Raw genomic sequence first — 27,147 nt, forward strand, 5'->3', positions numbered from 1 at the left:
AGTCTCATAGTCCCCAACTTGTGCACCTGCAACAGCAGAGTCCCTAGGACTCCATCTCTCCCAGGGCCTGTGATTCTTTTACCATGGCTCCTCCACGGCTGTTCTTTGGTCCCACTGTTGGAGCATCCTGGGAGATCACACTGGTGGACTTCCTGTGACATGTTGACTTGTCCATCTGTTCCCAGTTTCCCTACTTTTTCAGAGGAGCTCAGCTGCGAGTGTAGCCCTGTAGTGGATAAACGGTGGTGGTGGAACCTCTGTGGATTAGCTGTGGGCTGCCTGGAGCGTTGACATGCTGAGGTGACAGCCTTGGGGTGAGTCCCCTTCTGCAGAGTAAAACTTTGGCCACACAGATGGGGAAACAGAACCACAGAAGATGCTGTCTCTAGGTAGCACACTCTGCTCACCTGTCCCCACCTGCCCTAAGAGTAGTCAGATGGCATTTGACAGAGAGCTGGGGCTAAGAATCCCAGATCTGCAGTAATGGTCGCTTGGTGTCACTACAATGCTCACAGGCTTGCAGGTTCTCCTAACCCCCCCCCCCCCGCCCCCGTCTCTGTGACCACATACACCAACTATAGACTTGACTTTCCATCCCTGTCTCTGTGACCACTGCACTGGCTTGCAGGTTTTCTTATTCATCTGTGGTGTCACTGTGACCACATGTACTGGCTTCCAGGCTCTCTTCTCCTTTGGCATCTCTGATATCCTAAGGACTTTCCCTCATTCTCAACAGAGAGAATTACTAAGACTCCAGCACTTTCTGAATATCAATTAGCTTGTAATGAAGGAAATCTGTAAACCTTCGGGGAATGTCTGGCAAAAACACAGGGTGCAAGAATTGATGTATTTGTGGGACGTTTTTTGCATCTTTAAGAAAGCAAAGCTAGGGTTTATGAATCAAGCACTATATAAATGATGTCCTGGGAAAGAAAAGAATTAGGTGAATGTGTTCAAAGTACATCTGAAGCATCAAGAGCTCTGGTGTGTGGGAAAGGACTGTTCTTGTCATGGAAAATAGCTGCATTATATTTTCAGAAAGTGACATTTCCACTAAGGCAGTGAGCTGTCTGCATTTTAAAATTTTGCACAGCAGAAACATTCAGCTGTGCATTTTCTCCCAGTTTTCTGTAGTGACTTAAACCTGACTCTGTGTGTGTGTGTGTGTGTGTGTGTGTGTGTGTGTGAGATAGAGAGAGAGAGAGAGAGTGTGTGTACATACCCGTGTGTAAAGCCATAGATAGTCTCAGACATCATTTGTTTTAGTTTCATTTCTGTTGCTGTGATATAATAACACCATGACAAAAGCTTCTTGGGGGAAAAGGTTTATTTTAGCTCGCAATTCCAGGTGATAGCCAGTCACTGCAGAGAAGTCACGGTGGCAGGAACTTAAGACATCTGGTCACATCATATCCATGGTCAAGAGCAGAGAGCGGTGAATACATGTGTGCCTGTTTGCTTGCTTGTGCTCAGCTTGATTTTTCCACTCTTAGCTAATTCATGACCCCCTGCTTAGGGAGTGGTGCCACCCACAGTAGGCTGGGTCTTCCCGTCTATTAACTTAAGTAGGACAGTCCCCCTTAGACATGTCCACAGGCCAACTCAATGTAGGCCATCCCTTATTGAAACCCTCTTCTCAAGTGATTCTCTGTTGCACCTTGTTGGCCTTTTTTTTTTTAATTTACGGTATTATGTTCCTTGAGCGTGGGCATGAGTTTGGATGCAGGACAACTTGCAGAAGTCACTTCTCTCCTTCCACCATGTACGTCCCAGGGACCGGATTCTCCTTTACAAACCCAGCTGTCGCACCATCCTGAGTTTTTTGTTTGCTTTTTTGTTTTTGAGACAGAGCCTCTGAAGTGCCTTGGTGCTTGCCATTCAGCTAGATTGGCTGTCCAGTGAGATGCGGGATTCACCTGTCTCAGCCTCCCCGGCTCTGAGGTTACAAGCGTGCACACCATGCCCAACTTTCTACATAGACTGGGGAGCAAACTCAGGTCCTCATGCTTCTACAGCAAGCACTTGACTGACTGAACCAGCTCCCCGGACTCTGAAACTAATCTTTAAACTGTTTCAGTATTTCACTGAAAGTGTAAGGAGAAGGGAATAAAGCTGGATAGAGCAGGACATCTGAGTTCCTGCAAGAAGGTCCCCAGAGAGAGAGCATGGAATCACTCTGCAGTCAGTCTGTCTGCAAGCGACTGCTGGGCCACTCTGTCAACTGAAAGCTGGTAGAAGTGATTTTGACCCAGGATTGAAAAGGAGAGGACATTTGAGGTGAAAATAAAAGAATGAGGTTCCTTGCTATATAACTTGATCTAGCAGAAACCTGCTGAGTGTTGCTCTCTCATATTGAGCTCACATAGTGGGGAGCACACAGAGGAAAATGAGCAGTAGCACCAGGAGAGCTCTGACTGTATCCCGGCTGTTGTGATCGTATGGTTTGGATGAGAACTGTCCTCCACAGGCTCGTGTATTCAAACACTTGGTCCCCAGTTGGTGGTGCCATTTGTGGAGGTTGGGGGAACCTCTAGGAAGTAGAGCCTTGCCTGAAGATGTGGGTCAGTGTTTGCCCCTGAGGGTATAGCCTGGCCCCACTTCCTGTCACTCTCTGCTTCTGTGTCCCTGCAGATTCGATGAGCCCAGCTACAATGCTTTGGCCTCTACCAATGCTATCCTGGCCATGATGGACTTCCTCAAACTGTGCGTGAGCTGGGATTAAAGCTTTCTTCACCTAAGTGGTTTCATCTAAGATATTTGGTCACAGCAGAGAAACTAATACAAGTCATCTAATCTATTACAACATTGTAACTAGTTGATAGGAAGCCTCTTCCAGTCAGCATTTGCCCAAAGGGAAAATTCATATATTTAGCATATCCCCAAAGTGTAAGAAATCTACACCCCTACTCAGACCCTGTACACCACCTCCTAGATAAAACAGTAAAAACTCTTAGGTACAAATTCAAAATATTCAGTCATGACATTTTATCCTTATCCATATATCTAAAAGAAATGGTCTCTTTTTCTCATTTATCATAAACATTAGTTCAGATCCTTTAAATAATAATATTTGTAATGGGTTAAGAAAGGGCATTGGCCAAATAGGTATTAACTAATGCCAGCACCAACACACACACATGCATATGCATACACACATATAGACACACAAACCAGCACCAACATACAGGCATACACACACCCACATTCAGGCACATACATGCATATGCACATATGCATGTGCTCATACTCACAGACACACGTGCACGTGTCGTATACATATAGGCACATGCATGCATAAGCATGTACACACTAATACTGGCACACAAAGACATATACACCTTGACACAAGCATGCATATGGATGCATGTGCACACACGCACACACACACCAGTGCCAATTCATACAGACACAGACACACACACACCAATACACACATGCATGCACAAGCATGCACATATAGACAGAGACACATGCCAGCACCAACACATAGTGGCATACATACTGACACACATACATAAGCACACAAGCATGAGCGCACAAACACAGATGCACACACCTGGCAGCCTCCAGATGTGGTCATGGCTCACAGAGACTACAAGAACTCTTCCTGCGTTTCTCAGACTCCAGGCCTGTCTTATCAGGCATCTACCACTCCAGAGCCCGTGTTGGCTTGATCTGAATCCAGAAGCACCTATGAGCTCCTGGTTCTCATGGCTCCAGATAGGCACAGCTCCACAGCGCTGAAGATTAGGGAGGCCTAATCCACACATTTCTGTGTCTTCAGTCTGAGATTCTTCTGAAAGAAGAAAACAGCTTAATTTCTCATCTCTTTTCCTTTTGCTTTCCTACCTCAAATTATTAAATTTTATGAACATGTAATTTTTACATCATTACAGAGAACAAAGGGTCAGGCATGTGTTGAAGCCTCCTATAAAGTATTAACTGATGTGTGCTGCCTAGCCTTGAGAAACCTGCACACTGAATTCTTTCCAGGACATTCTTTGATCCCACAGTGATTGTTAAGAATTAATTGTATTCATTTGCTTCACTTCTTAGAGATGCACACATTATTTGAGAGTGAGTAAGAACTCTGGAGTAGCTGCTAACCTCTTCCTGTCTGCTGTTGGCGCTCTGCTTCTGCGCCCACTCCTAAGGGGATTTCCTGGGCATTGTAAAAGGCTGCCGTGAGGGGAACACCGCAGGGGAGTGGGAAGCTCTGCTTTCTGCCAAGCCTGCTCAGACAGATCCCTCCCTACATGCTGTCAGAATGTGGGCTGGAATGTTCTCCATCTGAACTGAACTCCAGCCAACAGTCACTTTTCTGGGCCTCACACTAACCATCCCTGACCTTTCCCAGCCAACACGCTGCAGCTGCTCTGGGACAGCCCTGTGACACAGAAGTGAAGAAGACTGACCCCTGAGCAGTCCTTTCTGAGAAGAGGTCATTGCAAGATGCTCTTTGTGGTGGATTCTAGCTCCAGTCCTAGTCCCCCTTCGTCTCAGGGAGTAGGAAAGTCCAGGCCTGGGGATGGTAGCTCAGTGGTGGAGCACTTGTCTAACATGTACGAGGCACTGGCTTCATTCTTCACACACACACACACACACACACACACACACACACACACACATACGGAGGGAACAAACAGAAGGAAGTAGATTTACGTTAGTCAGTCAGCCTGTCCTCCCTCACACCCCTCCTTCGCATGCCACGCAGCCTGTTGTGAATCCAGTGTGCTTTGGGCCAGTGTACTACCTGCTGTCCCCATACCCAGAGCACATGCCGTCTCTTCTTGTGCAAGCCTATAGGAGTAAAGTTTCCATCACTCCCGCTTTCCCTTTTATGTTTGACTGAGGGCTGAGTGAGTTCATGTTCCTGGCCAGCATTCAGGGAATGGTCATCATCAGGCTGTCACTGTTACAGTGAGGCTATGCTATTGCTGTTAACTGGGGTACACTTGCCTAGACTACTCCAGTGGGGGGCTAGGAGTGTGACTCAGTGGTAGAGCACCTGCCTAGAATCTCCCAGTGAGGGACTAGGGCATCAGTGATGGAACCCTTGCCTAGAAGTCCCCAGTGAGGGGTTGGGAAAATGGATCAGTGACTGAGAATTCTACAATGAGAGGCTAGGAGAGTATTAACAGTGGTAGAGGGCCTGCCTAGAATTCCCCAGTGAGGGGCTGGGGGTGTGGCTTGATGTAGAGATCCCCTTCCTAGAATTCCCCAGTGAGGGGCTAGGGGTATGACTCAGTGTAGACATCTCCTGCCTAGAATGCCCCAGTGAGGGAATGAGGGAGTGACTTGGTGTAGAGATCCCCTGCCTAGAATTCCCCAGTGAGGGGTAGGGGTGTAGCTTGGTGTAGAGATCCCCTGCCTAGAATGCCCCAGTGAGGGAATGAGGGAGTAACTTGGTGTAGAGAGCCCCTGGCTAGAATGCCCCAGTGAGGGGCTAGGGGTGACTCAGTGTAGACATCCCCTGCCTAGAATCCCCCAGTGAGGGGCTGGGGGTGTGGCTCAATGATACAGAGCCTTGCTTTAGTATATATGAAGCCCTTGGTTTCAGTGTCAAACATTCCAAATAAGTGAAGCTCTCAGACTTATAGGAAATCCTGACGTGCAGGTGTGTCAAGGCCACTGAGGGCACCTTGTAGCATATTTGGAGGGTGTGGGCCTGGAAAGTGTGAGAGATCACCCACCATGAGTCCCTTGAGGCAAGGAGATCAGCCTGCAGGCTCATCAAACCTTGTTTTTCCAGGAAGCCTCATTGTAAATCATCACTTTCCCACAGCAGGCCAGGATTTATGGTCCCACATGTCATTCCAACTACTGTTCATTAATCCTAAGATCTCACTTAAATTATCTAACTGTCCTGTTCTGGTTGTGAGGGTTCTAATTATTTCCTCAAGAGGCTATCATTAACTGGATCATCTGCCACACTATGCAGACACTGCTCTGTCCTGTCCCAGTGTCATCGAGCCTCCCCCCCCCAAAATCAGGACTCAGCTGTGTCATAGGACAAGACCTAAACTGAAGAGTTAGGAGGCAGAGCATAGACGTTCTCAATGATTGGTGTGCAAGAAATCACGTAGGAAATGAATGTGTCATGTAGATTCCCAGGCCACAACCCTCTCCACACTGTGTCTGGGTAGAACCAAGGACTTTTCTGGGGATGTTGACAGGGGGAGTCCTGGGACACAGAGCTGAGAAATTCAGCCTTAGATATAAAAGCTGCTCAGACCTCTTGAGGAGTAGCTAATGGGAAAAACAGAAATGGACATGAGACCTATCTGAGTCACTGTTCTATTGCTGTGAAGAGACACTATGACCATGGCAACTCTTAGGAAGGAAAGCATTTCATTGGAGACCTGCTTATACTTTCAGAGGTTTAGTCTATTATCATCATGGTAGGGACCATGGTAGCACACATGGTGCTGGAGCAGCAGATGAGATCTATGTCCTGATCCAAAGGCCAAGAGATAAATGCTAGCCTGGTATGGACTTTTGAAGCCTCAAACCCCCCTGACAAGGCCTCACCTCCTAATCCTTCTCAAATAGTGCTACTCCCTGATTACTAAGCATTCAAATATATGAGCCTATGGGGGCCACAAGAATCATCTCTCTCTCTCTCTCTCTCTCTCTCTCTCTCTCTCTCTCTCTCTCTCTCTCTCTCTCTCTCTTACTCTCTCCTTCTCCCTCTCCCCCCACTTTTCTGTAGACAATGTCTCTTGTAGCCCAGGCTGACTCTAAACTTGCAATGTAGCCAAAGATGACCCTTGATCACCTGATCCTCTTGCCTCTACCTCCCAACTACTTAGATTATAGGCATACACCCAACACCAGGCCCAGGCTATGCAGTGCTAGCAACAGAACTTGGGACTTCGTGCATGCTAAGCAAGTGTTCTATCATCTGAGACATATCTCAGCTCCTCCTTTTTCAATAGGGAAACTGAACCCCAGAGAGGGAACAACCTTTGCTCAGAGCCTGACAGCAGAGACTCAGCCTGGCTCACTGGCCTTCCATGGGGATGAGATGAGCTAACAGATGACAGAGCACTTTGGAATCATTCAACACTCTATAAATACAAGGTGATGCTATTATTTTCCAGCTGGAGTGGCCTGTGACAGAAATGGCTTGCTACTTTCTCTCTAAATTACCATAATCACCTGTTTGAGGCTTCCAGCAAGCCCATAACTCTAAACTCACAGGGCATAGAATAAATCGCTCCTGAATGAACAATAAAAAAAATTTTATGGAAGAACGTGCTTGGGGCCCTGCCTGATCCTCAGGCAGACATGCCTTGCCTTTTCTGTTGCCCTGTCCTTTCTACTTGGAGGTGGATTTCATCTTTCCCAACTTGGGACAGCAGGCTTAAAGGGTCTCTGGCCTTTCTTAGGATGCATGCAACTTACTCGTTAGCCTTTGCATCTCCAGAATCCTTTACCCACACCACCCTGCCTCAATTTGTCTTCACAGCTTTGGAAAGGGGAAAAACTCAAATCAGGGCACCCACTTCCTTGTGCTCGGTACACTGTATTACGTGTTACCCACATGAGAAACCTGTTTTCAAGTCTCCCCTCCCCCAGGAAGCTTTATGTTCTGAGGCCACCTGGCTTGTGTGCTAGGGAGTGAATTCTCTACTACTTCCAGGAATCTGTTCCCAAGCTACACATCCAATGTATTTAGTGACCTGCCCTTACCCCACAGAGCCAGTTAATGACAAGTCTTGTTCCATGTCCAAAGAGCACCAGTTACTGGCAGCCATAGCCACACCGATACGGGCCCCTCCAGAAGTTGGGCACATGGTCAGGTCCCCACAGGCTGTTGCTACAGGACCCTCCACCCCCCTTGAGAGGCAAAGTTACAGGGTCTTTACTTCGTTCACATACTGACAACATGAGCCCCATATAAGCATAGCCATCCCCTACTCCCCATCCCTACCTTACCACCAAATTGATTGGTTTAAGAAACATCAAGCAAGGGGATTTGTGGCACAGACCTTTAATCCCAGCCCTTGGGAGACAGACACAGGCAGGTCTCTGAATTTGAGGCCAACTTGGTCTGTGTAGTGAGTTCTGAGACAGCCAGGGCTACTGAGAGAACACCTGTTTGTTTGTTTGTGTGTGTGTTTATTTGTTTTAAAAAGGAAAGAAACACTAAGGCAAATATGAGGCATTTCCAGAAAGGATTAACTGAGGAGGATGGACATGGAATGCTCACCCTTAATGTGGGTGGCACTATCCCATGGCTAAGGTCTCAGGCAAAATTAAAAATGGGGAGGGGCTGGAGAGATGGCTCAGTAGTCAGGTTAAGGGTACTTGTCACATGGTTGGGAGAAAGGCCCTGGGTTTAGTCCTTAGCCCTGAGAAAAAAATGTACAACGATTATCAGTTGCTGCTCTTGCAAAGTACGTGAGTTCCAGTCCCGATACCCTCATGGCTGTGCTGTAGTGAAGCATTTGTAATTGTTAGTGCTTGTCCAGTTCAGCTGCGTGGCACAGATCTGGCAGGAATGGAAATGTGGGTGTGCTCTGCCAAGTGCCTGGACATTTTAATGCCAGGAAATTTGATTCATGTTTGATTTCTGAAACCTTTGCTCGCCTGTGTATTAATTACATCAAGCCTTGGCCATCGATTGGAGGAAACTTCTCTGGATTCCTCTCTGGTTACAACTCCTTTGTCTTGAATTCTGTTCTGACATCTGAAGGTGGTACTGGGATCCATGGTCCTCCCAGAAAGAGCCCTCCCCAACACTAACCCACTCCAGAACAAAAGTGGTCATGGCTTAAGGAAGGACTCAGGGCTGCATTCTAAGGTATTCCCCTTATTATTCATGCCAGGAGCTTGGCTTTGACCAAGAATTTATCTTTTTCAAGAGTTTGTTTATTTTTAACTGGGGGCAGGGGCAGGGAAGATGGATTCAGGGCATGTATTAGTCCAAGTTCAGTAAAGGGAAGAGAACTAATCAAATGATATATCCTTTTATTTATAAAATGAATATATTTTATAGTCTGGATAGCCCAACAGTGACTATGTCCTAACAGGAAGGTCACGATTCCAGTAGTTGTTCAGTCCATGAGGCTGGATGTTTCAGCTGTCCCATCTGGTGCTGGAGGCCAGAGGATTTCTAGAGAGCTGCTGGCCTTCCGTGTATGTTGGAATCCCAAAGAAGTGGGTTCTAACACCAGCGAAGGAATGCCTCCGCAGCACGATAAATGAACTTGCCATCCAGAGTGAGGGCAGGCAGGCAAAAAGCAAAAGCATCCTTCTTCCATGTCCTTTTGTGTGGGCTGTCACCAAAAAGTGCAGCCCAGACATAGGGTGGGTCTTCCCACCCCAAATGATCCAATATAGGAAATCCCTTACAGTATGCCTAGGTGCTTGGGTTTTAGTTGATTCCAGGTGTGGTTAAGTTGACAACAAAGATTAGCCATCCCAAGGTATTTACGAGTTACCCAGTACAGGTGCTGGGAACTTAACTCAGAACCTCTGGAAAAGCAGCAAGTGCTCTTAACGCTTGTGCCCTTAAAACGCCCAGGAATTTGTGGGGTTTTTTTATGCTAGCTGTGATTTCCATCTCCAGGGCCAGTAGAGGCCAAAGTGTTCTCTGTCTTTATTTTGTTTCTGTTTATGTTTGCCACCTCCCAGCCAGACTGCCAACTCACTGTGATATCATTGGTGTGCCTGACTAATTTATGTCATCTATGTGGTGGATTTGAGGTACCCCTTAGCACCACGTAGGGCTGGGGTGCAATAGAACAGGGTTGAATGCTGCTTCAGGAGGGAGTTAGGGAATATACTCTCAGGAGCAAGCCAGGACACTGAAGCATAGGGCGAGCACGCACTCGAGGGAGTGAGGGAGCTTAGCCCCAGCTCACCTACCCACATTCCTGGGCATACACATCTGTCCTATGCCTTCTGACAGCCCAACCCCTACCCAGGTTTGGTAGCCAGGCTTCTCAGGTTCTGAGAACACAATAGATGAGTCCAGGCAGAACCAACTGTGGGCAGGCTTCAACAGGGAGGAAGGACTGGTGTATGAGAACTGCCTGCTAAGGACCCTTTTCTGTGCAATGCGGACAACACAAAAAAAACCAAAAAGAATCACTCAAGACATGTGTGCATGCGTGTCCGTCCGTCCATGTTAACAGTGGTCTGGATGGTTCTGTCTTCCTTTTTCCCATACACTAAACGCCTTTGGTCTGCGGGAACTATTTGGTGAATTACTCTCCTTTGCTTTAGGTCACAAACTAATGGCTTTGAAGACCTTATGATCCTTTCAAGGACCTAGGAACAGCCCCCCAGAACTCCTTATTTGACCTTCAGAATATTTTTTTTAATTCTGAGGTAGTTGCCAATATTTAGGAGCCAAGGGAATTCCCACAAAAATCTGGGTCTTGTCTTGGTAGTGGTGGCACACACCTTTTATCCCAGCACTCGGGAGGCAGAGGCAGGTGGATTTCTGTGAGTTCGAGGCCAGCCTTGTCTACAGATCGAGCTCCGGGACTACACACACACAGTGCTGAGCCTACATCTCCAGGGAATTCCCCAGGGTTTCCAGTCTAGCCATGTCCATACATGCTCATGCTGACCAGCTCCAGAGGCACATGGCCTGTAGTCCACTCTCAAGTCCTCCAGCCCAGGCATTGACATGCATTGCTAAGAGCTGGTCAGAATCTACCAAGCCTGCCATTTGACTGGCACGAGGAAACGGAAGAGGACAGTGAAGAGCAGCCAGCCACGCACAGCTCCCAACACACCCTCCTCATTACTGAGTGTTACACTGACCGTGACCACCAAGACTGCAACATTCTACATCGGAAGGTACCTTTGTAGCTGAGGAGCTGCTTGAGGTCCAAGACCTGTGCCGTTCTTCCTGGCTTGCAGACAGCAGTAGTTTAATAACTATTAAATCTGGCTTGCAGACAGTTATCATTTAATAATTATCAAGTGGGTGCTCAGCCTGTCAGTCACTGGCTTCCCACTTAGCGGATGAGGAACCAGAGACCTAAGTACCTTGGCAGAGCTGGTCTGTGAAAAAGGTAGGCATTGAGCTGGGGTTTGGTCCTGTTGGTAGTATCTGCCTGGTGTGCAAGAAGTCCCAGTTCAGCCCCCAGCACCACATAAACCAGGTGAGGGGGCATACACCAGTAATCCCAGCCCTTGAGAGATGGGCATACACCAGTAATCCCAGCCCTTGAGAGATGGGCATACACCAGTAATCCCAGCCCTTGAGAGATGGGCATACACCAGTAATCCCAGCCCTTGAGAGATGGGCATACACCAGTAATCCCAGCCCTTGAGAGATGGGCATACACCAGTAATCCCAGCCCTTGAGAGATGGGCATACACCAGTAATCCCAGCCCTTGAGAGATGGGCATACACCAGTAATCCCAGCCCTTGAGAGATGGAGGCAGGAGGATCCGAAGGTCAAGGTCATCCTTGGATATGTTGCGAGTTTGAGACCAGCCCAGGTTACATGAAGGAAAAAGGTCATCCTTGGATAGGTAGTGAGTTTGAGTCCAGCCCGCCTTATATGAAAGGGAAAAAAGGGAGAGGTAGGCGGGGAACTACCTGAGTCTTTCTGATTCAGGAGCTGTGCTCACTCACTCCCATCCCTCATGTGTTAAGGGAACTGTCACTCCTGTCAGTCACCATGGTGTCCTCTTTAGGAAATGGGACAGGAGTTACCGTCCACTTTAACCTGCAGGACTGTGGGTCCCAGAGTAGAAGACAGTGGAGTCACATAGCTAGTCTTCACCCCATTTCTCATTCTTAGGTCATTCTCAGGACATCCCCCCGGCAGATTGTGGCGGGGCTCCCCACACTGTTCATCCCTGTTAGGGTGGTTCCTCCCCACAGTGTGTTGTGTGGCAACCTGTCTTTTTTTTTTTTCCACTTGATGTGGCAGAACTCTTGTTTATGTAGTTCAGACACAGACTCACTCACGCCAGCAGGTCTCAAGCTCACGGTTGTAGCCACGGCTGCCTCTGAACTCCTGATTCCCCCGCCCCCACATCCCAGAGCACTGGGACCACAGACGTGCACCACACCTGGCTTTCACAGCCGTGTTTCAACAGCTGCATTCCACACCGGACCCATACTGCACTCATCTCCTGTTTCTACCACAGTATGACTAAAACTGGGTCACAGTGGCCATCTGTAGACACACGGTTTACACACGACTGTTTATCTGGGCTAGAATTGAGCAGCGGACTCTGTAGATGACGAATGCACACTAATCTTAGTTTGGGGATGATTAACAAAAGCAGGGCCCCTCTCAAAGAGAAGGCAAGATCCCACCCATATCTGAGAATAGACATAGACAGTGCAGAGTGGGGGGGAGGAAAAAGAAGAGGAGGAGGAGGAGGTGGGGAGGAGTAGAGGAGAAGAATGAAAGGAAGGAAGGAAGAAAGAAGGGAAGGAGGAATCCAAGTGGGAGAAAGAAAGAATGAAAGAGAGGAGGGAGGCAAGCTCAGAGTTCAGCTAGGTTTGGGTGGAAACCACTCATTTGGAAGGTCCCCAAAGGCAGGCTTCAATTATCCCGGGGCCTTAGACCGGCTGTGTCTTGGAAGGCATGCCTGGTCACTACCAAAGCCACAGGTCTGACAAATCCAGGGACATAGGTAGCCTTGCTCTGGTGACCTCATGCACCTCTTGCTGGCCCACATTCTTGCCCTACTCCTCTGAGCCAGTTCAGATGACCAAGCATTTGTGCAGTGAAATGAGGCCGCTGCAATGAACGGAAGCTGCGAAGCTGCATTTTCCTGGTGCTAACGGTATAGGAAGGAGGAGACGGCGCTGGAGAGAGAGAGCCCCACTCTGCTCCAGGGCGGGCACCAATTAAGATGATTACTGGTTTCCCTACAACACAAATACTAATGGCCTGTCACGCTCTGGCGTATTTTTCTTGGTAACCTTCAACTCCGAGTTGATTAATCAGGCTCTTGTGGGAAGGCTCAAACATGCTTGGGCAGAACGCACAGAAACTTATCCAGAACTCTGAAGGTTGGCGATGGGGTGAGGGGAGGGGTTGAACAAACTCAGAGAAAGGCATGAAAGGGTGTGCTCCAGGCTGCCAACAGTGGTGACCCTTGAGATGGTACAGTGAACAAAGGTTGGGGGTCATAGCCAGAAGAAGCCTTATCCCTTGTAGCTGGGTTCTCTGCTGCTGTGCTAGAACACGTGACCAGACGCAACCTGAGGGGAAGGCAAGGCCGCAACCTGGAGGCAGAAACCATGAAGGAACACTGTTTGTGGACTCGCTTCCCCTGGCTTCCTCAGCTACTTTTTATGCAGCCAGGCCCATCTGTCCAGGAGCAGCACCATCACAGTGGGCTGGACTTTCCTACTCAATAGCAATCACATGCCCAAAAGCCACTCTGGTGGAAGAGACGGTTCCTAGGTCAAGGTTCCTTCTTCCCGGGTATGTCTATGTGTCCCCCCCCCCCCCCACTCACAGAAACTATGACATTTTCATCTGTAATGTTTTATTTATTCACAGAGTGCTTATTTCTCATTTACCTGGAAAGTGGTAGTCTTTGAGAAAAGGTCATCGATCCAGTCACATACTTCCGCCAGGGTTTTATCGTGGCCCATCTCCTACAAGGGCACTGTGTCAGAATCCTGCCTACATTGAATTCTTGCTTCCCAGCAAAGAGCACATTTGATACTTGCACACCCTTAAGAGCTGTACCCTTTCCATCTAAGGCAATTATGAACAACTTACTCAGTGCATGTTAATGAGACGATCATTAGCGAAGGTCGTTGGTTTCCAGTTCCTTGGGTCCGCAGAGGCTCTAGGGCCCTGTGCCTTTGTGAGTGTTCTCCCTCTCTCTCCCAGAATGTCCAGCCTTGTGAATTCCACTGCAACCAGCTCAGGTAGCCTCCCCTATTGTGGACTTGTTCTACACTGAACCCATTCCTCAAGGGTGTCTGCTAATCTTTGCACACACACACATCCCCAACTTAAAGATTCCCAGTGGTTAGAAACACATCTCTGGACTCAGACTGATCGCTGAGTCTGTTCTGCCACTTAGTGCTTATATTCATGTATCCAACTTGGGATGCAGGAGAGGATCCTGGGGGATGCTTCGTGCTGTGTTTAGAGATGGTGGTTGCTGTGTAAAAAGTGTCCTCTTGTCTGTGGAACAGGAATGCCTTTCTCTCTAGGTGAGCTCCAGCTCCCCATCTGCCATGCCACCCCTGGCCTGTCCTTATCTGTGCTATCTATGAAGTGCAGAATAAGGAAAGCTGGCCTGGCTGCATACATTTTCTCTTCACCTTAGGGGCATAAAAGACCAAGCAGACTAAAGAACTAAAGGAAGCCACTTGGACAGTGGGTTTTAAAAATGGCATTTAATTTCTCTCGTATGTCCTATTTTCCAAACATGAGTGTGTTTTTATATGCTCCCCGAGGGAGAGCCAGATCACCCACCGGAAATGAGGTCCCACTGACTGGGCGGTGAAGCCAGGTAACAAGCCCAGATAGGTTAACACTGCAGAGCCCTGGGTCACTCCTGTGACCTGAGCTCACAGCCCTTGCCTCTCGTGATGCTGGCTTCCTGACTAATGGCTGCCTGGGTCCCTAGATGCTCAGAGCAGGACTGGTTGCTTCTTGCCATAGCACACAAAGGCCTACAACCCTCCTTATTATGAACTTATTATGTTATGGCTACATTCAGTATCTTCTGATCTCTACCTGAGATGGGAGCGCTGACCGTCGGGGGAGGGTGTGGTCATGTGCACGTTCATGATTTAGCATGAAACAAATGGGAATCCTCAGACATCAAGAAGCTTGTGCTCAGCTGGAGCCTGGGACATCCCGCCTGTTGCTGCTTTGGGTTCCGAAGACACAGAACCCTAGCCTGCATCACCTCGAACACACCTCCTCATACCGTAGCATCCCCTCCCTTCAAGCAGCACTGATGTGTGTTTTCTGGCCTTTTGATGAATGAAAACAAACCTAGCACTGGAAAGTACAAATTGATCACAGCTGGGGCAGAGATAAATAGGGTGGCGTTTATAAAAAGGAAAACGCTGTCTATGCTGATTATGGGGTGCCTCTCAGAAGGAGTCAAGCTCCAGCTGGGTTTCCCCATTCCTGGAGCATTGCATGGTAGAATCACACCGTGCCAGGACTGGAGAGAGTCTTCAAGGTCATGAAAGTCCAACCCTGAATCCAACATCTGAGGTTGGGTCAGTCAGTTCTGCCTCCTAGATCATACCACCATGGTCAGCTTTTAACATGGGTGCTGGAGATCCGAACTCAAGTCCTCGGACTTACATGACAAGCACCTTGTTGACTAAGCCTCATCCCTAGCATTCTTTTCTCCCTAGTTATTTTTTGACTGGTGGGGGGTGCACACATGCCACAGCATGCATGTGGGGTTCAGAAGTCACTTCTCCTTCCACCGTGTGGGTACCAGAGACAGAACCTGGGTTGTCAGGCTTGGCAGCAAGCACCTTTACTCCCTCAGCCATCTTGCCCACCCTTTCCTTTCTTGATGAGGAGCTGATGGGTGGTAGGTGCTTAGAAATCTCTTGCATGTGCTTGGCTTTTTCTTTCTATGAACTGTGCAGGAAAATCCCCCAGGAGGCACGTGTGCCCTTTAGCAAATGACAAGCTGACAGGCTAACATGTTGCTGGAATGGAAATTTTCCTTTTCATTTCTTGATAACACTGAGTGATCGGCATGGAAGCCTGCATCCCACATGAAACACGTGTTACTCCTAGACATCTGTCAAGTGACATGATTTAAAAACAGCTATCGAGAGCCCAGGACTAGAGCCGCCCAGGAGCCTGATACCCTGGATAGGCTGCAGCTGGGGAAGGCTGCAGCCGATTGGTGGGGAGTCACTTTCAGAAAACAGGGCATAATTAACTCCATCAAGGTGGCTTTCTGAGTATTTTTATTTGTTGTCTGACTATTAAACAGATTTATACCCCTGTCCACCTGCTAAAAAGAGACGAAAGCATTTAGCTGAAATTAAAAATGCAGGCAAGGCTGTCTGTCTAGGTAATAGGAATTCTCTCAATAGGTGACTCATCTTGCGTGGACTAGGGACAAGCAGTTCATTTGTGTGATGAAGTGTTTTCCAGCCCCGGGAGCTGGCTGGAGGATGCCACTGCTTGGGGGAGAGCATAATCCATTCTTAAACCACCAAAGGCATGTTCAGGCCAGAGACCTGTTCATATGAGGAGTGGGGTCATTTGTAATGTGATGGCAAATTAAATGTTTCTGAAAGTTATACATGTCCGGCCATGCAATCTCAGGCCATTATAAAGTTTAGGTTAACCTATGCCATGAGCCAGCAGGTACCTCACTGAAGGAGGGGTGCTGTTGAATTCCCAAGGCATTGTTGTACTAGTTACCCCTTTTGTACTGTGACAAAGTACCTGACAAACACAACTAGAGAGAAAAGGCTTATTCTAGCTTATGGTTTGGGGGTACCGTCCGTCGTGGTAGAGAAACCCTAGAGGCAGAAGCTAGAGGCGGCTGCCTGCATTGTGCGCACTGTCAAGAGCAGGGATCAATGCATGCTGGTGCTCAACTCACTTGGTCCTTTTTATTCAGTCCAGGAACCCAGGCATGAGTTGGTGCCACACACATATTTAGGGTGGGTCCTCCCACCTCAGTTAACCTAACCTAGAAATGCCCTCACAGACTGGCCTAGAGTTTGTCTCCTGGTCAATTGTAGATCCTGTCAAGTTGGCAGTCAGTCTCAACCATCACAACTGCTCATAAACTCAGCCAATGCCAGGCCCACCGAGTCTGTTCCCATAGGTACCAGCTATGGTTAGCTTTCCTGGAGTGGGGTCTTCCAGGAGTCTTAGTATGAGGTGGAACTCAGTAGGTCCACATTGGAGTCAGCTGTCCCCGTGTCCACTGGCTTCTGCTCAAGGGCTCACTCTGTGTTAACCCTAGAATCTTAGACTAATCGACAAACCCAGTGGCTCTGAGATCCTAAAAGGTCACATGTGCCCAGAAGGGTCATGGAGGACTTGAGGCTGGACCAAACCCTTGATGGAAAAAGCCACAGAGAGGCTTGTTGTTGCTGACTCCAGGATAACAACAACAACCTCTGGATACCCCCTCCCCCACCATACCACAAGGGGCTGTCTGTTGTCACACTTCCCCTCATCTCTGAATTTCCCCCCCAGAAACAACCAGTACAGTTTCACCCCAACTTCTCTTCCTATTTCCTTACCCCCATTGCCACCTGCCATCCAAAATGCCTTCCATCCCCAGGCAGGGTTCTTGCTGAGGAGGCTCAGTGGCTGGAACAGCCTCTACCTTGTGTCTTCCTCCTTGACTCATCCAAGAATCTGTGTATTTCAGGGACACAGTGTGTGCATTGGCTTTGACTCCACCAGAGGTTGTTTAGTGTGGGGGGGGGGGGCTGGGAGCATGGCTCAGTTGGCAAAGTGTTTGTCATGCAAGCATGAGAACCTGAGTTCAATCCCCAGAACTCATGGGGAAAAAAAAACATGGTGGCAGACCCCTGCAGTCCCAGCACTGGGGAAGCAGAGATAGGCAGGTCACTGCCAAGTCTAATGATGAGAGCTTAATCCCCAGGACTTACGTGGTTGAAGGAGAAAACTGGCTCCTGCAAGTTGTTCTCTGACCTGCACATGTGTGCCATAGCATACACACACATACAAGAATATACATGTGCGCACACACACACTCACATAAATGTAAATTTTTAAATTACTCCTCCATGGTTTATCATGCATAGTACAATGGATACTGTGTGAGTAGTTAGTTATTGAGCCTTGTCATACTATCCTTGTTCAGAGGATAATGACAAGAAAAACAAGTCTGTGACATGATCAGTACAGGTACAATTGGTTTTTCTAGTATTTTCCACACACAGTTGAAGATTATATCACCCATGGATTCAGAACACTAACTATACAATACTTGGCCTCATCCCCTTAGTCCTGCTTTCAACCAAAACATTTATACACTGAAACTCTTTATTTTGTTATTTCTCTGTAATACCACTGTTGTGGCATTATATGGAAATTTTTGAAAAGTGGTCATCTTAAGCCAATTATGTGATTTATAAATTTTTAGACTTTAAAAGGCGGTATGTGAGCCAGCTGTTACATAAAGAGACACGAGCCATAATTAAAAGGGGTCCAGCCGGGCGTTGGTGGTGCATGGCCTTTAATCCCAGCACTCGGGAGGCAGAGGCAGGCGAATCTCTGTGAGTTGGAGATGAGCCTGGTCTACAGAGAGGGTTCCAGGACAGGCTCCAAACAACACAGAGAAACCCTGTCTCAAAAAACAAACAAAAAAGGGGGGGTGTCCAGCCAGATGTTCTGCTGGCCTGTGACAAAGAGCTTCTGCCTGCTTCCCACAGATCTGTGGTGGTCTTGATGTTTTCCAACCTCCAAGACAAAAGGCCTGCAGATGTACAACATTCCACCCTGCATGCATGCTCTCCCAGCAGCCTCTGTGGTGAAAGGAAAGTTCCAGCATGCCCTCTGGAGTCTTTGGAGAAGGAAGGGGCCATTGGCATTTCGGAGACCTTGGGTTGGTAGGAAGTATTTAGAGGGCTGGCCTGCTGTGGTGAGCAGGTGGGGACAGCCCATCTAGATAAGACAGTGGACACCTGCGTGTTCTTGGAAGCTCACAGCAATTAGGGGTCTTGCAAGAAGCACCTGCTCCACGTACAGAGCTGGGCCGGAAGACTAATCCCTCAGGATCAAGTGTCTTTTATCACTGACGATTCTGGAATGTGCCCCAGGCTGAAGTTCTCTGGAGAGTAGGAGTGGACCCATTGTGAGAGCTTGGAGAAAGTACATGCCAGTATGGCAATTTTGAATGTCATGTCAATGTCTGTGTGCACACACATGTATCTGTGTGTGTGTGTGTGTGTGTGTGTGTGTGTGTGTGTGTGTGTGTGTGTGGTCACCATTGGGTGTCATTCCTCAGGCATCAACCACATTGTGTTTTGGGACAGGGTCTCTAGCTGGCTTGGAGCTCACCAATGAGGCTAAGCTGATCAGTCAGAAAGCTTCAGGGATCCTCCTGTCTCTACCCTCCCAGCTCTGGTATTCCAAGCACTGGCCACCACATCCAACTTTCTTGACTAGATCCTGGGAATTGAACTCAGGTCCTTGTGCTTGCAGGGTATGCACTTTACAGACTGAGACATCTCCTAGCCCCCCCTTACCCAAGGGCTTTCTTGATTCATCTCAGAGTTCTTCAGTAACGCGTTTGCTAGGCTGCAGTTGGCTCCCTATTTTCAGCCATACAAGCAAGGGCTAGGTTTACAATGCTGCAGATCCTGGGTGCTGCTACACTTAGACTTTTATGGGCAGATGTGGGCCTCTGGTCAATGCCTAGAGGCTTGGGATTGGGCAGCTGGAAACTGGTACCCATCAGGCAGGGTGGATCAAGCAACTGAGGGATGGAGAAGTAGTTGAGTCACATGGTTAATGATGCCTGACACCTGCCTGATTCCTGGCCTTCAACTCCAGCTGGCCGAATGCAGCTTCATGCAGAATTTGCTGATGCTTGGGTTCCCCGTGTGGGGTACAAGAGGGTCATTGGTGACACCTTCTAGAGTCTTGGGAATGAAATGACCCAAGTATATAGCAGCATATTACACAGGGTTTGGCATACAGAAAGCATGTGACCATAAAGGTTAGGATCCATGACCATGCAGGCGGATCTCTATGAGTTCAAGGCCAGCCTGGTCTACAGAGCAAGTTCCAGGACAGCCAGGGCTACACAGAGAAACCCTGTCATGAAAAACAAACAAACAAAGGTGAGAGCACACACCAGAAAAGTCTGTCAGAGCCAGGACATCCCAAGACCCAGAACACCCACAGGTACACAAAAGGCAGCACCCTGTGCACCTCCAGGTGGCATGAGGACCAGCTACAGAGTGTTTGTTTTCTGTCTCTTCATCCAGCCAAGGCAAGGGACACAGAGCCTCTTCATTACTGGTGTGTTTCTGCTTGGAGGCAATAGGTACTTAGCATGTTGATTGTGTTAGCATGTTGACTGGACCAGGAAGTTTCTCTGTGTTTTATGGACACTCCCCTGGTGGCATTGACCAGAAGCCAGAAGCCACAGAGAATTTGGCAGTAACACGCAGAAGCCTGGCTTGTTGCTGGACACCTAATGAACAGAGAATCCACACAGCCTGGCTCAGAGAGCTGAGCTGAAGAGTGTGGAGATGAATTCCAGGGCACTGCCAACAGCTGACGCTGGCACTCTGCTCACAGAGGTAGAAAAAGGGTACTAGGACTGGGGATGGGTTCAGCTGGTAGGATATTTGCCAGTGTAGCCAATCAGTGAGTTCCAGATTTGGTGAAAGACTTTATGTTAAAAATAAAGTGGATGGCCGGGCGGTGGTGGTGCACGCCTTTAATCCCAGCACTTGGGAGGCAGAGGTAGGCGGATCTCTGTGAGTTCGAGGCCAGGCTGGACCAACAGCCTCCAAAACAATACAGAGAAACCCTGTCTCGTAAAAACCAAAAAAATAAAATAAAGTGGATATGTCATGTTAGGGGGTACAATTCAAATCAGCAGCCCTTCCGAGCTCAGCTCCCTGTGAGACCCATCTGTAGAATCCAGCAGCAAGAGGCTAGCAAAATGGCTTAGCATGTAAAAGTGTCTGCCACGGCACCTAACGAACTGTGATCACCACGACCCACATGATGGAAAGAGAGAACCTCCCACCCTCCAGATGGAGTCCACACGAAACAGACTCCATAAGCGTCGGGACCTTAGGCAGGACAGTGAAGAAATAAACGTGACCACGCCCCTCACTGGCTAGCCCTGCGTGCTCAGTCCTCCCAATGGAGATGGCTCTCTGTACATCCCACGTGTGGACACACACCGCAAACCTCAGGCAGAGAGAGGGATAGGGGTGGGCAGTGAACGTCATTTTATGACGCTAGAAGGAATCCTGTGTCCTGACCTGGAAGATGACCCTGTCATGTTTACCTACTGTGTGAATCTGGCAAAGTCACTAACTTCTCAAGCCCTCCTCACTCCTTAATAAACTGAGTGATGGGGTGTATGTATAGGGATCAGGTGAGAGGTGAGATCAGTCTATAGACACGGTGTCCTAGTTTGTAACTGTTGGTTGAGCAAATTACATCTCTTAGTATCTTCTATAAACAGGAACACCCGATGCTCTTGTGTTGTGGTGTCTGAGGTAAGACATGTGAAGTGGGGAGACCTGTGTGTGAGTCAGGCTCAGCAGGTGTCCCCTGTAATTGTCACCATGGTGACCATCATCGTCCTCATTTGCAGTTCCTTTTAGCTCCAAATTCTGTGACCTTCTGAGCTGTCCCCGTGCAAGGAGACTGGTAAAAATAAGGCAGCCCTGCTTTGAGTAAACACACCTTCTCATAAGGACAGGAGGCCAGTAATTGCCCCTAAATAATCGCTCCAACTTTACCACAAGCTGCCGAAAGGCCCTAATTGGCCAATCAGTAACAACTGCAGCTGTCTGCATTAGGGTGATTTAGCGATGGGGCTCTGTGCATATGAGGACCTCAGTGATTACACAGTGGAGGTGATATTTCTCCCTCCAATGGGAGCACTGGTGTGTGGTGCCCCATAATCTCACTCACGAGTTAACGACCCACTGGTTGAACGCAGCCCAGGAGCAGCACTGAGCAGAGACTTGTGGGTTTCCTCTTTCCTTGGAGAGACTCTTTCTGCAGAAACAACTGCCCACCAGAGCCTGGCCTCGCCTCTTGCTGTGCATACCCCTCACTGCCCGAATGCAAACCGGACCAGGAGTGCATACTGGGGAAAGATCTCCCCAGTATATTTTTCAATTGCTCCACCTTCGTGATACCAAGCAATACGACTTGCCACACCCTTCATCCTCAAGAGGTTTCTGGAGTCTTAAGTGTCTGTGGCCCACAACCCCCATCTCAGGGCAGTTGTAAATGGTACCTGGAGTGACCTTCATGGTTCCACAGGATCCCCGCAGGGGATGTTCCTCTTACCAGTGCACATTTCTCCCATACATCAAGTGGAGGGAATCTGCTAGCTTCCCAGATCACCTATTCTGACAGACCTGACCTCCAGTTCACCCCTGGGGAAGGCAAAACTAAAACAAAAGCTAAGCTTAACTCTATTTGTATTTGTCATTGTGTTTTGTTTATTCGCTGTTAATTGTAAATGGTACCAATTGTATATTTATGGGTTAATGTAAAGTTACCTTTAAAAACAGTTATGGGAACTGTGGAGATGGCTCAGTGGGTAAGAGTGCTTACTGGGCAAGATTGAGGACCTGAGTTCACATCCCCAGCACTCATGTAAAAAGCCAAGCATGACTGTGTATGTTTGTAACTCCGGCTTTGGGGGATGGAGGCAGGTGGATTCTTATTGTTCAGTGTGTATGCATGCACACACATATGAGGCACAAGTGTGCCATGTGTGAAAGTCAGAGGACAACTTACGGGAATAGGTTCTTTCCTTCCACTTCATGGTCCCAGGAATAGAACTCAGGTTGTCAGGCTTTGTGGCAATTACCTTTACCCACTGAGCTATCTCTGTGGCCCTCATGCTGTCTTAATTACTACAGCTGTATAGGAAGTTCAGTCAATGAAGAAACCTAGAAACTTGAGTCTCCAAATATTTTCCTTTCTAAAAGACCTCCACTATTCTAGACCCTTCATGGCCATGTAAATTTTAAGAGCAGTTTGTTGACTGTCACTTCTGCAAAGAAGGCATTGTGATTTCAGGGCTTTACGTCTGTGTCACTACTAGGAACCATTTCTGTCTTCACCCCTAGTCCCTGAGCAAGAGATGTCTTCTCATCTGTCTTGGTGTTTCGAATTTTCCAACCACATTTTGTATTTTACTGTGTTTTGTTTTCCGAGACAGGGTTTCTCTATATAACAGCCCTGGATGTCCTGGAATTCACTGTAGACCTGGCTAGCCTCAAACTCAAGGATCTGCCTGCCTCTGCCTCCCAAGTGCTGGGATCAAAGGTGTGCACCACCACACCTGGTTAATGATTTGTATTTTTGAGACTGTGTACTTGCTCTTGTTTTATTGACATTTAAATGGTATTTTTTTATCATTTTTAATTGTATTTCCCTGGTGATACGCACACATCCCATGGACTTTAAAATACTGAGCCATTATCCCAAATCCTTTTTAAGTTAGCCCACGTGTTCTGGTTTCTCTGGTAATGTATGGGTTTTCTGTGTGGAGGCTAGTGTCATCTTCAGTTACAGACAACACTATTATCCTTTTAGTCAGGTCTTAAGGTGCTTTTGGATTTTTTTTTTAGCCAGTTGCACTGTCTGGGAAATCTGTTCTAAGGAATGAGGGCAGTGAACACATACGACTTTCTGACTCCAGGGCATCAGCTATTGCTAAATGTGGTGTAAGCTACAGGGTTTTTTCATTTTTGTTTTTGAACCTTTTTTGAGCTATCCTAGATTTTCATAAAATCCAAAGCCCTGATGGACATCAAGAGAAACCAATAGGAAGACTGGAACTTATTTATTTTTATTTTATAAATATGAATGTTTGCCTAATGTGTGTATGTGCACTATGTGCATGCAGTGCCTTTGGAGGCCAGAAGATGGCATTGGTTCTCCTGGTACAGATTTGAGCCTCTTTGTGGGTGCAGTTGGCCACTGATCTGGGTCCTCTGTAAGAGCAAGTGTTCTTAACCACCAAGCCATCTCTCCAAACCTTTTTTATTACATTCTTTAAAATATTATTTTGTGTCTACAGCCATGCCACCTTGAACTCACCCAGTTGTGTCTGATCTTGGAAGCTAATCATGGTCAGGCGTGGTTAGTTCTTGGATAGGAGGATATCTGGGAATATGAAGTGCTTTTCTTTTTTTTTTAAGATTTATTTATTACATATACAGTGTTCTGCCTACATACCAGAAGAGGGCACCAGATTGAATTGTAGATGGTTGTGAGCCACCATGTGGTTGCTGGGAATTGAACTCAGGACCTCTAGAAGAGCAGTCAGTGCTCTTAACCTCTGAGCCATCTCTCCAGCCCATGAAGTGCTTTAAAAATCATTTATTTGATGTGTGCATGGGGGAACAGGAATGGCACCACACATATAGGGCAAGTGTGGCTGTCAGAGGACAACTTGAGGGAGGGAGTTTCCTTCCATCATGTGTGTCCCAAGGTCATCAAGCTTGGTGGCAAGTGCCTTTACCAGTAAGTCATCTTACTGGCCTGAAGGAAAATCTCTAATACTTATTCAGGACAACTTTTCTAGGCATAGGACAAAAATCCAGCCCATGGTAAAGTAAACAAACAAGAAAAGCTGTCATGTATAGGACAGTCTGTTTGCTTTGGGGGGGGTGAATAGAAAGGTCATCAACACAGAGTCTCTCTGTGTTCGTGATGCCACCCACATCCAGAGTGAGTCCTTCCTCCATTTAATCCTCTCTGGAAACTCCGTTACAGACACACCCAAAGCTGTGTCTCCTAGGTGATGCTGAATCTAACCGGCATACCCTCTGTCTTGTTTACAGGCTGCCCTCAGCCTTGGTAGCTCCCTGAACCCCTTCTCCTCACCTTGTTTCCACCCAGGACTTAAGCTAAAGCACCTTATCAGGTTGCATGGCCATCCCTGAGCCAATCACAAGGGTTAGAGTGCCATGATTGGCTAGGCCTGAGCCACATACCCCTCCCACTTACTCCAGGGGAAGGCAGTCAGCTTTCCCAACCAAGTTGGACATAAGAGGAAGGTCAGTCTCCTCAGGAAACAACAGTCTTTCTATGAGCAAATGAGGGAATAGATACCAGGCAGGCATAAGCAGCTACCTGTGTCCCCACACTTGCCTGTGAAGCCTCCCTGTGTTCCAGCCCTGGTGCATCTTTGGGCCTCTGTGAGCCTCAGTTTCCCTGTTTGTAGATGTTGGCCCTGCCCTTCTTAGCTCTAAAGCCTGCAAGGGAGTGAACTGGGAATCAGTGTCCAAACTATGCTGGGTGAAAGAATGATTCACACACCCACTCTAACCCACCTCTGCCCCTCTGTCTCCTCACAGAGCACCTGAAGAAGCCACTGGAGGACTACATGGCCCTTTTCCCCAATGTGAGGATTCTCCGGACCAAGAAACGAGAAGGTCTGATAAGGACCCGAATGCTGGGGGCTTCAGCTGCCGTCGGAGACGTCATCACATTCTTAGACTCGCACTGTGAAGCCAATGTCAACTGGCTCCCTCCTTTGCTTGGTAAGGAGTGGGACAACCTGGAGTGGGTGTGTGGCCTGCCACCCCAAGGTAACATTAGGACTTCTGCTTGCCTGACAGCACCCAGCAGAGCTCCAGGCTCCAGAGGGGACTCAAAAGTCCAGTCCTGTCCCCTTGTTTCATAGCGTAGCAAAGTGTTAAACGTTGGTAGCCAGATGACTTTCCTCGGATGGCCTTAAGTCTGTTGGAGGGCAAGCCAAAGCTTTCTGCTATAGAGAGGCAAATTACAGGGCCGGGGGGATATAGCTCAGTTGGTAGAGCACTTGCCTAGCATACATGAGTCTCTGGGTTCTAGCCCTAGTATTGCATAGCGTAAATGAAGAATGGTCACACACATGTGTCACCCTAGCACCTGACAGGTAGAGGTAGAGGGATCAGAAATTCAAAGTCATCTTCAGCTAAATACTGAGTCTAAGGCCAGACTGGAATTCATGAGACTCTGTCTTAAACAAAAGAGTCAAATTGTGGTGACAGGGGAGGGAGGGGCGTGTCTTCACATCAAATCAAAGTAGTTACTGCTTAGCACCAATACTGTGGTCCAGGTGGCAGAAGAGATCACCCGGCCTCACAAGGGTGCACAGGACTGAGCTGGTCTTTTTCGTAGCCAGAGAAACTGAAGTTGAGATGCTCTGTGGCTTGTTCGTCTCCTTGGGCCGTCGGTGTCACTGTGTGTTCGGCTTCAGAGTCTGTTCTTTGCCACAACTCCACACTGCTTCCCAGGTTCCTTTCCTCTCAGCTGCCCAGGAGGGAGGCACAATCCAGGAGTCTTCCTCCAAAGCCTGTGGGGAGAGCGTGGGCATGGGTACTCACAGCGGAGGAAGACCAGGTCAGGACTTGCGGAGCGCCACCCACATGGAGGCAGTAAGCAGGTACCTAAGTTGGATGTCCTGTCAGGACTGAGAGACAAGGCAAGGTGGAGCCAGGGCAAGCTGTGGGGTTACCACCCTCAAGAAAAAAGCAAACTCTTCAAACGCACAGGGTAGCCGTCCAGCTCAGAGGACAGAAAAACGAGCATCACAATTCCCCCAAAAACCCATGATGCCCCGGCCAGACACTCCAACCCCAGACATGCTGATTATGGTGGCCAGAGGGGGGAGCTACCAAGTGCTGCCTGGTCCAGCAACCTCAGCAGCAAATGCCGCTGTGTGAGGACCGAAAGGCAGCCCACACAACCCCTCAACCCACCTGTTTGTTTTCCTGAGCGCATCACTGAGAACTTCACCGGATGGTGCACTCCTGACAATAGGGCCCAGGATCTCACTGGGCTGAGAGAAAGAGCAGAATTTCTGGCAAACTGTGTATTTCATTAAACCAAGCAATGGCCTGCATCTGCCTTTCTTTCCCGAAGGAGAGAAGGAAAAGGCCTCGGCCTTAGCAGCCGGCACATTAGCAGTCCAAGCGGAGTAGCCGAGTGGAGGGTCCTTTCCTGAGAGTGAAGAGGTGGATCACTGAGTTGAGCTTGTCTAAACAGCCCTTAACTCTGTTTCTATGGAAATGGGTGAGGGCTATTTTCATCCTTGGCAGAAGAAAGACACAGCCCCTCTCGCTCTTCCCTGCCCACCCCCACTCCCTGTAGAAACACAAGCACCTCCATGTGGATCCCAGCAGTGGCTTTTGTCTGTGAATCCGTTAACACCTCCTAGCTTGGCTGCCTCTGCACTCACTAATGATCAGACATTACGGAGCCTGAGGACTCCGCCTGGTGGGAAAGCCACTCCGAGTCATCGTCTCCTCTTTCTTCATCATTGTCATCATCCTCAAGGCTTTGAGAGTCCCTCTGAGTTTAGTCCACGTCTGTACTTGGATTTATTTGACTTACACGGTCCAGTAGGCAGGCTTGGCATTCTTACCTACACTTTGCATGTGACAAAAGGGAACTCAGGCTCAGAGTGGCTCCTGTGGGTGTCTTGCCACATTCGTCACGGTCA

The 27,147-nt window shown here is 48.3% G+C and overlaps 1 protein-coding gene across 1 annotated transcript in view; it reads left to right on the plus strand.

The window, feature by feature from the left end:
• Positions 1–27,147, plus strand: part of Galnt10 (polypeptide N-acetylgalactosaminyltransferase 10) — a 149,188-nt gene that overhangs the window by 98,759 nt on the left and 23,282 nt on the right. The window contains exon 5 of the mRNA XM_040748690.1: positions 25,016–25,201. Coding sequence (XP_040604624.1) covers positions 25,016–25,201 — 186 coding nt within the window. The remainder of the gene's footprint in view (positions 1–25,015; positions 25,202–27,147) is intronic.

This window comes from Mesocricetus auratus, unplaced genomic scaffold (genome assembly GCF_017639785.1).
Source record: "Mesocricetus auratus isolate SY011 unplaced genomic scaffold, BCM_Maur_2.0 Super-Scaffold_100007, whole genome shotgun sequence".
Lineage (NCBI taxonomy): Eukaryota > Metazoa > Chordata > Mammalia > Rodentia > Cricetidae > Mesocricetus > Mesocricetus auratus.